Raw genomic sequence first — 18243 nt, 5'->3', positions numbered from 1 at the left:
ATCTTCTTTTGGGGAAGTCATGATTACAGCATTAGGAAAGTCTCAAAATGCATTTTTCCAAGGTGCATGGAAACAAGTGAGGGAAGCAGCTCTTCCTTCAGAAATTTAGAGCAGTAATTAGCCCAGCAGTGGGGAATATTTCTTATTTTTATCATTTGGGAGGACCTATTTGTAGTCTAAAGACATTTTAAATCTTTGGCTCCAAGGGCTATCCAAGACAGAGGATAATGCGGTGACCGTGGCCTAGCCCCATGGGGTGTTGTGAGAACTTCCCTTCATAAAAGATAAGCCTTCTGGCCAGAAAATTGATAGGCTTTGGAGCCCTGCTGAGTCCTCAGCCCAAAGGATAATGGTAGCAATATAAGTTCCTCTGGATGGAAAGTCTAAAGCTGAGAAAAATGGAGTGGATTATTGGGGTTGTCAGAGGGATTCAGAGGAAAGATGCAATGGATTAAGTTGTGATATTAGAAAGAGTGGCTGTTAGTCTTACCTAGGATATTTAGGACACAAATTGGGAGTTTCGAGCCCATTCTGATATTATGAATGCCAAGTTTCCTAGCAAAGTCCATTCTTCTTTCAAGCTTACCACCCATTTCAAATTATCACTATTTTGTCGCATGACGCAGATGAATCTGGGTGACAATTTTCTCAGTTTGTCTCAGGCCACTTAAATCTACAAAGCTAGTAACATATGAGAGTAAGAATGAAAGGGTCTGGAGCAAAGAGCATCAGGATGAGAAAGGAAAGGAATGGCTTGGCTGTGAATTTGAAGTTTACTGACAGGTCTGAGTTAAGGCAAAGGGAGCAGGGTGAGGTCCAAGTTATGGCGAACAGAAAGCAAGCAAGAGGTTAGTTTACACGCATTTTATCAGCCAGCCCACAGCTCTGAAAACAAATGGGTGGGAGAGGTACTGATTGCGGTGGCTTCCTCTGCCCTACCCTGCTGTACATTTTCAGATTTACAGAGTACACTTGTTTTTCAAAATGAATGTTTGAAGTTACACTAAAGTTCGGAAGTGATTCCATCCTGCAAAAATGTAAATTGGGAGGTCAGTCGGAGACTGGCCTCAAGCCATGAAGGCACAACATATGCTGCTGCATTGCTGGCTGCCTGTAGAAAAGCTCCTTAAATTCAGGGAAACCTGTGGCAGATTTGCAATCTTACTGGATTACAAAATGGGAACTGATACGGAATGGATAGGGAAAAACATCCTGAATCCAAACACATCAATGTGTTGTGTACCTGTCCATATTGATACTAGGACATACTGTGATCACCATTCTGCAGTAGCATGTATTTGGCTGTGATACAGTAGTGCACCCTGCTTGAGTACGAAGTATTTCAACTGCTACCAGTTAGTTAGGGCAAATAAATGTTGAATTTTTAATGGGGCTTTATATAGTATCAGAGGAAATTTAAATGCTTCAATGCTCATTAAAGTTCCAATCAGCAAGGCTGGCAAGAATGCACTTGGTTAGTTTGTTTCAGGCATTCTTAAGGGCAGTAATTATATGAATCTGTGATAGTCAAGAAAAATTATTCAACATTGATCAGCAAAATATAAGAGAATTAATTTAGTTCTGTTCACACAATCTTTTAAACTGATTTATAAACATGTCAGGAGAAAAGATCATGGAAAAGAATGTATTTGGAAATAACTTTATTTTGACAGGGAGGTTAAACTGTATGTGAGCCAGCTGAATAATGAAAACAAATTAAAAGTCTGATTTAGAAATTATTTTGAATAATGGGCTTATCTTCAAGAATACAAGGCTTTTAATTATGACACTGGATTTTAACATATTTAACAGCAGCTGAAATGTTTTGCAAGTTTGCAACTGGCCATAGAAAATGCTTGTGTGTTTTAGTCCCAATTGCTTAGTACGTTGTTCAATAGGAGAAGCCTGCGGCAGTGAGGAACAAAAGAACACCATCTCGACTCGTTATCATTGCTCCAGATCCCAGATGATAACACCTAAGAACTTATGTGGGCAAAAGGATGCAAAGCAAACTTCTAATTAACAAAACAAAACAATAAGTATGGATGATGAATGACATCTAATCAAAACAGACCTTTTTATCTTCATTTTCTAGTTGTCCCTTTCATATGATGCACTGGAACTCTCTAAAGATTAATGGACTTCCAATTACATGCCACTGTTGTTTCACTTATCATAATTTGTACATGGCAGCATAAGTCCCTTGTACCCCTGACTTTCCCAGTTTACCTAGAGGGAATATCTTTGGGACCTCCTGAGGCTAACAAACAGGCAGCACTTACTCTAACGATTAAAGCTTGCCACACACTTGCTAAGTGAAAATGAATGTACACTATAAAAGAAATCAGGCTATCAAAACTGTAGAATCAATTGACACTCATCAAAAAACGTAACTAGAAATACTAAAATTGCAGCTTCTTCAGTGTATTATCTGAGGTGGATTGTGACTGGAACTCAGATATAGAGTTGGATACATATCTAGAAACACCCCTCTTATTCCAGTTGGAGCTGAATTTTACTAGTTTTCATTTCATATGATTAAACTGGAAATTGTGCATCGATACTGAATGAATCCCATTTTTTAAAAAAATGATTCCTTTCAAGGTTAAGAATTCATCAGTGCTTCTTGATTTGAACGTTCTGAATAACAACATTACTTGTTGTCGCATTATCCAATATACAATCCTTGGTGTAAAATCCTCTTGATGTCTGATTACTCTTCATAAGGACCTCATGCTGATTCGTTTCAAACTGTGAATTACCTTTAATTCATAGCTTGAACATGCTGCCAAATTTTGTTTTCCATGCTCCCAGGTGGCTGTCCCTGACACAGTGGAGAACTTCCAAAAAGCCATTAGACACTTCTGAAAAGTAGTTAGATGTCAAGAAGTACATTTCCATTTTCAAACAGGCTTCCATGAAGTGCAGTGATAATCTTTGGGATTAGAAAAATACTGGCATTTACTGAAATATTTTTAGAACCATGAAGTGAAATCCTGGCCCAGCTGAAGCCAGTGGTGAGCCCCTTTTTAAAAATCCTTGCAAAAGTATCACATGAAAGTTTTCAGCTGTTTGTTTTGTTTTTGAGCCCACTGTATTTAGCTATTCTCTAGCCCCCACACAGGTTGTGTATCATTAAGCATGATGGATCACAAAAATCCTATAAAGATAAAATGAGTTGTTTTTGTCTGATCCATAAAAATTTGCTGCTCTAAGTTTTTAATGGTTTCCGGTAGTTCACTGAGCCCATGAGAAGGACCTTTTAATACTATATTAATACAGTAAGCATAGGAAGTCATTTTATGACAAGGAAAGAATACCATTATGATTACATTCTTCTTTTTAGCTAGGCTTTTATGGAAACTACCCAAGACTACTCTGCAGTATGATTTTGAAACACAGGATGTGCTTGATTAAAAAGGTTCTGGGTAGTTTCCAGCTGGACAGAGGCCAAATACTAACAACCAAACAGAACAAAAGAACTGGATGTTTGAGGATGACATACTTGCAGTGGTAATTATATAACAGAAACCTAAGTCAAGAGTTGAGTACGTACCCTTGAATTCATGGAAGTTGACAGAAAATCCTTCTCAGTGCAATTGGTTGCACCTTATCTGTTCCTGCTTACTATGCTTCATAGCAAACTAATCAGAGTAGACTGGTTGAAAACAATGAATGGTACCTAATCAATGGAGTTTTACAGTGAGTCTGAAGACAAAATGGGAAGCCAAGTGCCATAGTTTTACATAGCCTGATTTCAGCTATAAAAACTCACCACCATGCACACACACAGACACGCACACCCCCCAGAGTTCAAAATTTCATTTTCAATAATTTTGAGTAGAAACTAAGATCTGATTCATTTAAATCAGAAAATTCATTAAAATTCATTTTAGTCAGGGTCACTCATGTACAATGTAGGTGCAGAATTTAGATAGGATCCCAACTATTCTACCTACTATTTGGCTTGCCGCAATGTATTGGGTGTTGGGTTTCTCTAGCATGTGGATGTGACATAATACATTAAACGTTTATACATTAAATAAATTTCATCCATAAAAAGGACGAAATTCATACTTCAAAAAGCTTTACTTGAGACAAGTTAGGCAACCACAAGTCATATATATTGCATCACCCTACAAAAGCAAGACATTGGTAAATGAATCCACCTTGCAGTATGTGGTCTCTGTTCTTTCCCCTAGAAGTACATGCCGAAAACATTGTCTTACAAAGATCATACATCCCTTTGACCTGATATTCCACAATGCCAATGTTCCTACATCTGAATTCTGTAATAACATATAGGCAGCCTTACCACTGACGCAGAACACAGCATCACGGAGGCAAAGCATCTTTGTTCAGCACACATCCCTAAACCAGTCATGGTGCTACTCAGCGATATGGTGAATGCCAACACATTAGTACCAATTCCTAAGACTTTCTAATGATGCCAGTGGGATCTATATGACTGTCACTAGGAGCAATATAAGTGGAAAATATAACTTAAGTTTCACATGAATTGCGTGTAAACTTAAAGAAGTTGGAGAATAACCCTTACTTTCTCTAGAAGCTTGTCCAGGTTAAAAAGGTCTCTAACAAAGGATATAGATGAACAAACCCAAATCCAGTCAGGTTTGATCAAGCTGAAATAGTGATAGCAGATCCCATTGATAAAATACATGAGGAATTGGTGGGGGGTACAGGTTTGAAACCAGTGGTAAGATCATGCTGTGTGATTGACAGTGTAACTACAAATGTTACTGGGGATAAGTAGGACTATAATTTTACTCACACACTCTAATATCCCTGAAACGGTCCAGTATTAGAAAGATTAAATCCTCCCTAATACAACTGCAATTTGATAAATACTATATTATTAAAATACACAATGACTACAGGATCTCTAAATCTATCTGGGTTTATTTGGATCACACTATACACCTCTAACTACTCGATAATACCTGTTTTTTTTTTCTTCCCCACTCTCTGCTTTAATTTCATTATGCCCAACTATGTCCTCAAGTAGGTAATTCCCATTGAAAGTGGTGGTAACTGCACACGCAGATCTAAAGAAACAAATTGGCCTCGTAATACCAAGTCTCACAGTGCACTGCCTTCTAACCTCCCAAAGCCCTATGGAAATCCTTGGAAGCTGCCTTAACAATTTTTCTGTAGTAAAAGAGAAAAAGTGATAGTAATGGGTTAGCTGATCTTCATTTGAAAGCTAAAAATAAAAGTAGCTTTATTGCAGCTCTGATCTCTCATGTGTAAAATCTATCACCTACCATAAGAAGGCAGTTCATTGCAGCAGAAACCTGATTGATAGTACTGGAACTTTAGATCAAGCAGCAGAACAGAGAGCAACTGGTTCATAAAATGTACTCAGTGTCTTTGGGTTTTATATCAGGCTTCCTATAGAGAGCTTTGGTCCCATTAAATGCACTATATACCACTGAGCTCTGAAGCACTGTTCTTTTGAAATTCAGCTTATAACTATAAACCATGATTGACAAGTCTATTACTGTTGGTTACAAACTATTGAAATATTGTATTTTATGGTATACTCACTAAAAAATTTTTCACAGTGGAATCCAAATACACTTGCTTTAGGAGAAAAATCATTTTAAGATGTAATAATATTTTTTTATTTTTTTTTTTTACTAGAGAATGTGCTTGATGTTAGGTTTGGACCACTTAGATGTTCTTAAAATGAATGCATCCATTCTGTTAACAAGAACAGTGGGTCTAGCTGGCTAGATTCTTTAAAAAAAATCAACAGTCATTACTGGAAATAAAAATTGCAAAGGGGAAGAACTAATTATATATTAACTTTGGTAAATAAATGCTATAAATGCTATTCAAATGAATTAATATATTTATCATTAGCATTCCGACCTAGTTCTAATTCAATCTGAAGAAATAATATTTTATTTTGAGTTTAATTAGGTGTTTAACATAGTTTCATAAAGCTTTACTCTAGGAACTAACTTTATTCAAATGAGTGCTTCCCTGACCTGACTTTACTCTTACAGAGCTCGGCCTTCAGAACCTGGTGATTAAACCAGTGGAGTTGGGACACCCACAGTCTTGTCCCAGCTCTGCCACTGGCTTCTTCTGTGGTCACAGACAAATCACTGAACTCCAGCAAGTTCTTGTCTGTTCACAAATTTGCACTAGTTTAAAAATCAATATATTTAAATTATTTTTTAAAAGCTAAAAGAACTATGTATTAATCTGCACTGATTTTTCTTCCCCTATATGTATTTAATTTAAGTTGTGTCCTTAGCAGATTAAGGGGACCCACTAGAATCATTTTGAAGTCATTTTAAATGAACACACTGTATTTACACAAACCTCCGTTTGTGTAAATGCAGAACTGCAGTTCTGTATTCAGTAGTTTACCACCATTTGAACAGTAAAAAAATCGCAGCTCTGAACTGAAATTGGACCAACACATTTATGGCTCAAGTAAGCATCAGAACAACCACCTACTTTTCAAGATTATTATTTAATTCATTTTCACAAACTCCTTTGAAATCCTGGGGTAAAAGTAAAAAAACCCAGTGCAGTCTCAATTGACTGCCACATTTTTCCAGTTTTACACCAGAGTAGCACCAAAGAAAAATGGTTTAACACAGTGGAGAATTAGCTGTTCCACAATTTTCAACTGTCATATTTATAGATCAGCTGTGATTTTCATCTAAGTGTATAAAACTCAAGACCTGCTTTTCAGTAACAGCAAGTATAATTGTTCCGTACGATGTGTTTTACTCTCCCTCACTATATAAATGTTAAAATTCTTGCATCGTCTGTTTATTGGGTTGCATTTTCTATTGTAAGAGGTTTAGTATCTGATGAGAGAAACATAAAAGTGATTTAATTTTGGCAAGCTGTACAACTAAAATCAGCATTATTTCTGCTTAATAAACTCATCTTTCATACATACCTCTGTTAGCTAATGCTTAAAAAGAAGAAACAGTAATAAGCACTGAAAACATAAAACTGGTTTATGGCTAATTTTTAAGCACCACTGAGAACACCTGAACAACAGGACAAGATTATGAGTGAGCTAGATTTTAGTTACCTTTGGAGAAATAAGCTCTTTCTTTATGATAAATTTAAATCAAGATTTAAAGCTGGAAATAATAATACTTACGACTTTTGTGGCACTGACTTAGTTGCAACTTTCCCTGCTGGATCACTCCACTCTGCAAACAAAGGAAACACATTTTCAAATGTCAAAAGATTACTGTAGAATTAAAATGCACCCAAAGCTGTCAGCCCATCTAATTATACTTGGTTTCACAACATGCCACAATGCATAACATGTAATAAAAAATGGAACTGATCTGCTTTAGCACCATGGAAATTAATTTTTCAGCCTTTGTTTTAATGATGTTAAGTAGGAAAAAAATATATACCCAACCCTGACTTTTAGGACTAAGGATGATGAAGACCTACTTTGTACATTGTATCCTGAGGTCAGATGTTGGGAGTCCTACAAAGAAGAACACACAAAATGTCAGCATTAGTTAAGTGAGATGAAGAAGGTAAAATACATCTTTGCTTGTAGATTAAGGGCGCTTGGCATTACACAAACAGGGAAGGAGATTGCACAGGGACGGGATCATGTGACTGTTAAGGCAACATCAGTGACATTAGTTTAAAAAAACATTAACTGCGGAGACAGAGCACCACTGAGGGACACTTTCACAGTTCAGACAAGAGCTTGTCCTCAGCTGCTGTAAATCTACATACTCGCTCTGTGGAGTCACTGCACAGATTTATACCAGCAGTGGTCCGGCATTTTTAAGTCTTGGCTATGGACATGTGTGTGAGGCATCTGTGCTGCAAAATTTAGTCCTTCGCATGAATGCAGCTATGCATTAAATTCAGCGCCACTGCCTTTCTTTTTTGATCTTGTTGCTAGAAAATACAGTAACCTTTTATCGATAGTCACAGTGATTTTACTTGAGCTGCGACATGTAGGATTTGATAAAGACATAGGAGGCTGATCTCCACCTCATGGAAATTTGAGCAAATCCAATGAAATTGATGGAAGTACAGCAACTTTACACCAGCAAAGAATGTGGCTGCAACGCTGAGCGTGCTAATGCTGGGATTCTCATTGACTCACAATAACTAAGCTGCTCCTTAATGTCACAGTGTTTTCTTGCTTAGTTTTTCTCCAGGCTTTACAGTCCACAGTGATTGTAATCAGCTTTCCTTCCAATCAGAGTTTGATGATTTGAAATTAAGGTGTTATTTACAACCTAGTCTTACAGCCAGGCACTACTTTGCTGGAAGTGTTACTTCTGTAGGATGTTAAATTCATTAAAGCCCTCACTGCGCTTCCTCTTAGGGCATTATTAGTTCCTAATATTGTACTGTGCTGTCAGTCAGTCCCTTGTGAAGTAAATCATGCCCTAAGAGTAAAAATGGCACTTTAAATTTGAATGTCAAAAGGCTAAATTGTTCTGATAAGTTCCGCCTTTTTTATCACGCTTTTTAACATACATTTCTCATGAGGATACTTATATGTTTTAGTTAAGTTGAGAACTTCTAATGGAGCCTGTCTTTGGTTTTATGACTGCACAAGCTACCCATGTTGTGTCTAAGATGCAACAATTTGGCTAGCTGTAATTGATTTAGTGTGATGTTCTGAAGAAACACATTCTGTTGCGTTTTTTTACAGTAAAACTAACAAACTCAGAAACATTTATGTGCTTGCCTATTTCCTGAAATGCTAGCTTAAAAAAATCTAATTTATATTGTATATTAAAGTCATATGGTCAAGAATTTTAAGATCAACATTTAACCTGACCAGAAATGATTAACTTTGATGTGGATCTTAAAAGTTCAAAGAAAACTTAATAGGAACAGAAAAACAAAACAAAACAAGATTTTAGTTTCTCTGAGCCCATGATTATATTGCTCTCAACTGAGATAGTGGCAGCCTGCAGGACACAGACCTCTTTATGTAGTGCCCATAAAAAATACACCACTAAATTAAGAGATAGTATAAATTAGAAAAATAAAGCTTCCAATGGGCCAAAACTCAACTGTCACTTATGTATGCATTCACACAGGTATGAATTCGCCTTCACCTAAATGGGTTCAACTGACTTTAACCAGATTTACAGTGAGGATTAAACCCTTGTATGATTATGACTTACGATGCTTAATGCAGAAAAAGTTAACTGAACTGATACTGGCACTGCTGGAGCAGTAACAATCACATTCTCTTAAAATAAGGCATTGTAGGCACTGACTTTGTTTTTTAAGGAGCCATAGATGCTCCTAATTTCATATGATTTCCAATTAAGTATGGAGGCTGCATTTCAGACAGGGAAATATCTGCCAAATAGATAAAATCAGTAAGGGGAAAATCACATTCCAGCTTCTAAAACAGGATATGATTGCCTGAACCATAATGTCAAGCAGTACCAGTACGGCTTTATGAGCTATTTTCCAAGGTCCTGCCTCTAGAAAGAAACTTTTATGTAGCCCCATGTCAGAGTGGTGTAGTTTTGCTACCCCGGGGAAGTTCTCCCTTCCCCAAACATCATCAGCTCGTTGCTGTTCAGATCCCAGTAAACGATACCTTTGGCAACGACTGCCTTGGGTGGGAGCTCTAGCTCTAACTGCGCTACCAGACTCGTAGCCAGAAGGCAACAGCAGAATTTCGGCTCAAAACATGTTCAAATTACTGTGGCTTAACACTTCACTGCACATCAGGTGAACTGCAGGTACTCTCCAGGCTGTTAGTGCAGCAAATGCCGAGTGCAATGCTTTTAACAAGGCAAATACTAGGGATCGCGTTTGTCCTCTGTCTGCTGGTACTTGGAGTGTGCACACAGGCAGATGCCATAGCTCTGTTCACACGGAGAAACTTTTTAAGTCCAACTAATTTGATCATGCAGCCTAAACCTCATCATGCAGTCAGTCATCAGAAGGAACAGAAGACCTTTTAGCCATCGTGTTACACAAATAATGATGAAAGAAAAATAAACTAATAAAATATGTTGTACTTGTATAGAAAGACTCTTATAAAAACAGAGATAAGATTCACTTTCTCTCTGCTATAACTTCTGCAGCTTTAAATAAGCAGCCCTACTAGTAACAACAGTTTGATTGGGAATTTCCAACTAAAAATAGTCTTCAAAATTTTTGAAAATGGAACCAATTACAAAAATAAACTCTCCAGCGAAGAACACTCAACAGAACAGCATGTTAATCAGGCCACTTAATAGCCTACTTGTACCTTGCTTGGGATAGAAAACTTGTTCTGCTCAGCCTTGCCAGGAGTGTGAATAGCAGTAAGAGGAGGAGGCCAGGAATGGGTCATCTCCTAGGAAAGAAAAAAACATATTTTTGAAAACAAATTCATATAAGTAAAAAAGAAAAGAAAGAGAGGGAAAATGATCACATATTCTCCACAGGGCTTGGGGGATGCACTTGCTTAGGAGGTATCACCATCTATCGCTACATGGTAGATAAACGTCTTAACTACCCAGTAGGCAACACTTCCTAGGAAAAAGGGTGACAACAGGTTATATTCATGAAAATTTCAACCGTGTGTGCTTTTATCAGGTGGCAGCTGACTCCACTTCCATGGTCAGCCTGTCAAGCTATATATGGATGAAGCCATCGTAAGAGTTTTATAGTGGGGTTTTGTCTGCAAAGTCCAAGCAGGAAGCGGATCCTTCCTGGATTGCATAGGCACCCTATATGGATTGCATCTCCATAGTGGCAGAATAAGCCAGAGCCAGGTCTGAAAAGCTGGAGCAGACTTGGAGCATGAGTGCCTGGCGTAGACGAGGGGGTGAGGGTGTCCTAAGGGCCAAAGCGTTTTCTCATAGTGCTGGCCCTTGGCACCTACTGTGGCACGCTATGTCGAGTGTCAGAGCACTCTGCAAGTGCGAGGAGGTGTTACCAATCCCATTTTATGATAAGGGACTGAGAGATTAGGTGACTGCCCAAGGTTACACAGAAAGCCTGCAGTCAGGTTGGAAACGCAAGTCTCTAGTGAAGACCTGCACTACTGGATCATCTAAGCAACAGGCCCATTCTCTGTATCAATGTGATGAAGCATCACTTAAACCCCTGTTCCAACTGTCTTCAAAGAAACTACCCATCTGCCCATGGCTATGAAATACAAAAAAAAGAGAAAGTTCACAGCATGCCTACTCATACTGAGGCCTAGAACCAGGACTTCCATGGGAGCAAGCTGGAGTTTTTTTCAGAAGAGGGGAAAAGATTGCTAAAATAGAGAAACTGCAAAAGTGTTGTTTTAGGCAAAGCTTGTAAATGCCCTTGTAATGAGTGTATTTTATGGTAGATGCCGCTCCATTCTCTCTTATCTTTGTTTTTAATTTAATAAATATTCAGACAGGCAGTAACACTTGTCTCTGGCGATCTGTTATATCTTTGTCTTGGTTGTTTTTCTTTGCTTACAAAGCTCAGAAAAGACTTTTTTATGAGACAAGGGACACAAAGAAAGAGAGTCTGATCTGGGAAGGTTTGCATGCAATGGCCTGATACCGACTGCATCAAAATGAACGTCCTAGCAGCAGCTTCACGCTCCTCAAAGCCCAGGGCCAGTCATAACAAAGCTTATGAGTACACAGGTTTCTGTAGGTGCCCTGACAGCCACTGCTAACACTGCACAAGTGAAAATATAACATCCCATAATTAAATAAAATATGGCTCTTGTTGAAAGGGTAGTGTGGTAGGTGCATCTGGGCTAAAACATGGCTTGGGTGGCTACAGCTGGCTGCTAATATGTATTTCTTTGAAGATGCAGTCAGCAAGTCTCTGCCTTATCTAACGGGCCACAGAGCTACAGCTATCGCGGCTGGGGATGAGCTTCGCCAGTTGCTTGAGCCAAGGAGAGGGGAGTACACAAGTCTCCGCACTCCTGTAGCAGCTTCAGGTCTTGGCCCACGGAGCTCAGACCTGTCCCCACTGCCCAAGCCCCAAAAGGTGCTGGCGAGGAGGGAAGAGGCGGCTGTGAGCAGCCTGTCCTTCCTCAGGGCGTGGTGGTGGCAGCAGCCCAGCGCGCTGACACGACGAGAACATCATGCTGCACTGGTCGTCGGACTGCAGCACAGAGGAAAGGGAAAGAAGATCTAGCCAACTTTTCTGTGAGATATTATAACCCAAATCCTGTATGCCTGTGCCAACTCCTATGCCACAGAAGTTGCTTTGTGGCAAATCTTTTCATAGCAAAATGATGAAACAGAGACTATATCATGTAATTAGAAGAGGGACAGACAGACAGCCTGACTGAAGGCAGCACCGAACCATACACTAGGACTACAATTAGAGGCTTAACCTCAGCCTCTCCCTGCCCAGGCAGAAAAGGCTGGACAGAGACCCCAGTATTCATGGGAAGGGGATGCCAGCAAATATTGCTGAAAATTCATCATCCAAATGCATCCAGTGTCCTCGAGTACTAACTCAGCGGGCTGAATTGCAAGCAAACCTCCTCATCTCCTTGTTAGGGGACATCCACACATAAAACCCCTGGAAAAGGAAGAATGAGTGTGATATTATTAGAGGAAATTCAATTACAATGTAAGAAATCCTGACTCCACTGAGGTCAATGGCAAAAGTCAACTTCAATGAAGCTGGGACTATCCCATTCAAGTGTTTATAAAGTGTTCTTCTGAGCATCAAAATGCATGACAAAGGTATAAGCTAGGTATGACAGAAGCATCTTTTCACTTCAGTTATTGCTGAAGTACGTGTTAGTGGATAGAAAGTTCTAGATAGGATCACACATGCCAAACAACCTCAACCCTGCACCCTGCAGAGACACGACTGCCTCCTTAACTCCCCTCCACGCTGTTCCTGAAGCACATGCTCATTGCTTTGGGGAATCGGGGCCCGGGGAGAAGGGATGTCATTTGTTTAACCATCCACAGGACTCCACTGTTCTTTGCAATGCATTGATTTTTTTTGGCAGTCCCTCATTTTTAAGTACTTGATAAGCTCTATTCTGTTTCATTTGTGAAATCTGATATATCTACCTTCTAATATGTTATGACTGTAAAGAATCACTTATTTGAAGTGTGAGTATTGTATGTGCATCTGTTAAGGTATATATGTAAACATCTCGGGTTATAAATACCTGGGAAAGAAGGCAGGGAATCACATTCATTTTTTTTCCAGGAAAAGTTAAAAAAGTTTTATCAATCCAAATTTGGAAGTATTTAGGAATTCCTGGAAGTAACAATAATAAAACTGAGCATATGAAATGTTTTAAAGAGGAATTTAATGGAAACAAAGTAAGCCCACAAAATCGAGTTAGGATTTATTTTCACATGGTTTGGACTTAAAATAATTCCAAAATCATGTTAACTGTAGGAGTGGGAAGATGACTGCTATGGAAGTATGCATTTTTTATAGACCTGGAGATTAAATGAGAAAGTAAACCTGCACAGTTTGTTGGCTTAAAAGTCACTGTGGTCCTCTGATGTAGTTACATCAAGCGTCCTCCTTTCTGAAAATTATTTAAACATTGTTTTAATTGAATCCATGTGTTTTATTTATTAGGGCTAGGCATGCTCGTCTCTTCAGCTAAGGCTGCTTTTTTCAGCTGTAAAAGCCCTCAGGTAAGTAACTAAGAAGTACACATGCAGAAGAGGTCTAACAAATCACCAAAAATACAACTTGTGTGAGCAAACTATTCAAGGGCTGCAGAGATTCAAGGCCAAATGAGGATTTAAATGAAAAGAGAGGACCGAGGAAGGATTTAAGCTTGCATATTTCCAAGGAACAGGTCGGAATGAGAGAACGGAGCACAGGGGATATGGGGCAGATGGTAAAATAGCTTTACAAAACCAGTCCCTAAAATTAATTGCCTTCTTCAAGATTTATCTCCTTTCTCCTTATTTCATTTTTCCACCATTTCCTTCTCGTTCAAAGTGTGTGCAGTGTTTTTAAATACAGATAAAAGCACTGAGCCAGGCTCTAAGAGGTCATTATGAAAAAAAGCAACGAGCTCTATGTCTCTACTGAGGCAGCTTCCCTTCCTCCAGTGCACGTTAAACTGCTTAGCCTGATCTAATTTGAAGTCTCCCAAGATATAGGGCTCACACTACTTCCCTTGGGAGAATTGAGGGGAGACATGAGAACAGTCTTCAATTAAAGAAAGGGCTGTTGCAAAAGGAGAGAATAATCTGTTCTCCAGTTTTATGGTGGATATGAACTTAAACTGCAGCCAGAGATATTCCAGTTAGATGTAAGAAAAAGCTTTCTAATGGTAAGGACTGTGCCAGCACTGAAATAGATTGCTTGGGGAACTACACAGGCTCTGTCTTTGGAGGAACACGTTTAAGACCAGATGAGCACACATCAGTCAGGAAAGGCTCAGGCAGAATTGATTCCTGCACTGGGATGGGAAGGTGCAGAAGATGATGAGATCTCTAAGACCCTTTCCAGCCCGTTTTCCTGTTCCATAGTTTGACAGATCTCCATTGGCCAAATGCTACCCTTACCGTGTCTTGTGGATGACGGATCCACAAAGACGCAAAAGAAGAAAGCAGCAACCCTGGTGTTTTTCTCCACCTGCTCTGGCATTAGAGTCCATAAAGACCTAGGCGCAGCTGCAGCACTGACACTTTGCCCACGTTGTGAGAGCAGGCCCAAGGACCAGGAGGAGGAAGAGCCACACTGGACAGATTCCTAACAATAAATGCAATCTGAGAGCCTTGCTGCTATAAAGAGGTACCTTACCTCTCATAATCTCCCTGCCTATTGTCCTTCTTGGTCCTTTTAGCTTTTAGCTAAATCTGTTGCTTTAAACTTTCTCCAAATTCTTGGTTACACTGTATGTTAAAGTTGCATTCGGGAAAAAATTAATACATGATGAATAAATATTTTAAGGTTGTTACAAACTTGATGTTACAGCTGGTGCTAAGCAACCCATTGCCTTGATGGAATAAAGATAACCAACAGATTCACCATTTATTAAAGCATCTATTAATGATTTATTAACCTTTTATTAACTATTTATCAATGCAACCTTAGTATAAAATGTATCTTGTTTCACAGTATCTTTCTGTCTTCTGCATTTATACAGACTTGATCAAACTCTCCCTGCTAGGAAGCCAGTAATGCATGAGAGGCAGCCACATTTTATGTGTGTGATGCATACTGAATTAAAAACCATCTCAACTCGTCTCATCTATAAGGAAAAGGCTAAGGCAAGATATACATGTACTTATATATATACGTATAAGCAAGTGACACTACAGCCTAAAGGAACACAAAGGAAATAAAACTAAGAGATTTTTTTTTTTATGTATTCCTCATGTACGAATGGAGAATTTGCATTAGCACTTGGGAATATCCTGACTGGTAATCTGGCCTACTTTATCCTGGGCCAAAGGCTTCCTGAAGGAGAGATTCAGGACACTGGTAGGGACATGACAGATAAGCTCATGGATATGTATTTCATTATCATGTTTCAGTACTTAAAATTTTTTCTCAGCACCAAGGGGGTACCATATCTTTTTCCCTCCAGGGAAGAAAAAAGAATTTATAAAAATGATGTCAGTGATGACCTGATGGCCTCCAAGAGAAAGTCAGGTTTCCTGGTATGAATGTTAAGGCAGAAAACTTTATACTCATGCAAACATTTCAGCAAATTTATTAGCAGTGGCATGTGCCCAGTACATATTTTTGGAGACACAATGTGGTGGCATTTGCAATGATGCCTTTGTTATCCTAAAATTTATCTTGTTACTGTACCAAAAACTACTAGAAAGCTATTTGGAAATACAGTGCACACCAACCCAAGTTTCTTATTCAAAAGCTAGAGTTTATTCTACAAAAAGCAACAATTTCCCTGACCATAATCTAAAAACACAGCGTCTACCTTGTGGGTTTTCTCCATGACTACAAATAAATTCCCATTTGCTCAACTGGGGAATGGGATGTGTTCCACATCCTCTCATACTGAGTGGCTTGCTGTTCCTTTCCAGAAATAAGGAGGGAAAGGACAGACAAAAATGATATTCAGTGAAAATGAATATAGAAATTGTTTTAGAAGCTAACAGGGATTGACTATAAACATTACAGCATATGTTTTCCTTTCCTACTTTGCTAACATTTGGGAACTAGTTACAGAAAGAAAGTGATAGTAATATGAACATTTTCTCTTTCTATTGAGCTTCCAGATACTCTTTGCCTCCCCTGTACCTCACAATTTTCAATATATTTTCCTCATACTGTAGCTTTTATAACTAAAAACACTCATATTCTTTGCTTAGAGCATTTAGAAGGCAACAAAAAATAGCAAATCATGATTGATGTACTTATTACTCTAACCAATCTTGTGCATGTGGAGAAAAACAATGTTCCATTACGGTGAGAAGATATCTCAGCTCAAGAGACGTTTTAGGGAGAAAATAATGAAGCTACACCACGTCCATGAACCCACCACTGAATTTCCAATTTAGTAAGTCTGACACAGTCCTAAAAGTAACCAGTTTAAATGATAGTATGTCTGCACTGTCAAATGACTTCACTCTCTGCTGGGTCCTGGGCACCTAATGGTCCACGCTGTGTGTACACTAGCTATTCCCAGGCTTCCCTCTGAAACAGGTCAGATAGTTCTATCCAAGACGGCTCAGGATAATTCTTTTTGGGGCTTGCCTCAGGAAGGTATAATAATAATAAATAAATAAATAAATAAATAAAATATATATAAATAGACTATCCTGAATTTGGCTCATGCTGCCCAGGACAGTCCTTCAACACTATCCCAAGCAGGTTTTCTGCCCTCAGGCACCTTCTCATACCCTCTTGGCATTTTCAGGAACATGCGACGCAACATCCTGGTGACCTACTGTAAAAATATCAATAGGCGGTGGACTGCAACACAACTTTTGCTTTGTTGAAGCTCTCCAAACAGAAAACTTGCACAAGTACATACACAAATAATTAAGTCTTAGGGCTAGTGGGGCACTACCTGAGTCGCAAAGGAGACTTGGGCCAAGAGCTACTGCGGCTAGAAGAGGTGCTATGCTCTAGAAGAGGCTATCCTGAGTAATGTGATAAACTACTTCCTATGAGGTCAGGAGCCCCTTCTTAAGGCAGATGCTTTTGCAGTGCCAATAGAACCACAGAATCCACTCAGGCCCTTGTTGGAACAAGGTGGGCAAGAGAAAGCAGAGAACTGAATGCCTGTGTCCAGCCTATCTTCCCGCTCCTGACTCACCACAACCACCTTTGACTTTCACAGGATGCTGACCTGGGGCAAAAACTCGAAACCACCCCCTTCTGAAAGGAAATCTACTCCAGTGTGAGTCAAACAATGGATCTGCAGAAGCTGTATCTCTTGTCATGCTCAGGTTATCTATATGAGTAAAATGGGACATGGGGGTTCACAAGACATACTTAGTGAAGTAGAAGCACAAAGTGTAAATAACAGCACAGAACCTAAGAGGAAGCATATGGGAGAGCTGTCATGAGAAGTTTTATACAGTGAGACAGAATTAAGAGTGAAAGAGTGAGGCCCGATTAATCACTCAGTCAAAGGTAGATGCATCCTGCATATACAGCTGCCTCCCTGGCCCATGCTGTCATTGTCTTGGACCGTGCCCTGGGCTGCTGAGTGAAACTCCAGGAGATGAACACGAGAAAGTATTGCCTTTGCAACAAACCAAGAGAATTCTGAGAGTTCAAAGACAGGCAGTTACTGACCAGGAATAATGCCATTGAGGTAACTCCCCTTCCCATCTGAGAGGCATGAGACATCTTCTCTACTTGCAGAATAAGTTGACATTGTTAAGGATAGGCCATAACGGCTGCATGCCGGAAGAAGATGGTTAAAGCTTTGGAGTTTTGCCAGGCACATCTGAGATGCTGTGCCATGTGATGCACTCATACTTCTGTATAATTATTTGTCAGGCGAGACCTACTGATGGGTCAGGACCACGGAAGCACCAGATCAGGTCACACTTGTCGCCTGGCTCATCTGGGATGCTCTCAGAGAGGTGGTCAGCACCATCTCTTTCACAGAGCAGTTCAAGAATACAAACAGATGAGGGTAACCCCTGATTCTCCAAACTTACTAATTCTCAGCTTAAGAGCAGCAGCCTTGCTCAGATCCTAGCTGTTTAATACTGCATCCAAAACTGGATATTCAGTTAACACTGCATATACACAGTCCTAAAAGTTAATGATATGCCTATAAATATCCAGGTGTTTGCAGTCATGTGTACTAAACCC

At 39.3% G+C, this 18243-nt stretch overlaps 1 protein-coding gene across 2 annotated transcripts in view; it reads right to left on the bottom strand.

Annotated features, from left to right (window-relative positions):
• AFF2 (ALF transcription elongation factor 2) overlaps positions 1–18243 on the bottom strand; it is a 337074-nt gene that overhangs the window by 121084 nt on the left and 197747 nt on the right. For both annotated transcript variants that reach the window (XM_067304178.1, XM_067304179.1), the window contains exons 5-7: positions 10265–10351; positions 7462–7498; positions 7157–7208 (exon numbers count right to left, since the gene is read on the bottom strand). In XM_067304178.1, coding sequence (XP_067160279.1) covers positions 7157–7208; positions 7462–7498; positions 10265–10351 — 176 coding nt within the window. The remainder of the gene's footprint in view (positions 1–7156; positions 7209–7461; positions 7499–10264; positions 10352–18243) is intronic.

This window comes from Apteryx mantelli, chromosome 13, assembly GCF_036417845.1.
Source record: "Apteryx mantelli isolate bAptMan1 chromosome 13, bAptMan1.hap1, whole genome shotgun sequence".
NCBI classification, from domain to species: domain Eukaryota; kingdom Metazoa; phylum Chordata; class Aves; order Apterygiformes; family Apterygidae; genus Apteryx; species Apteryx mantelli.
This window is presented reverse-complemented; position numbering and strand designations above follow the sequence as displayed.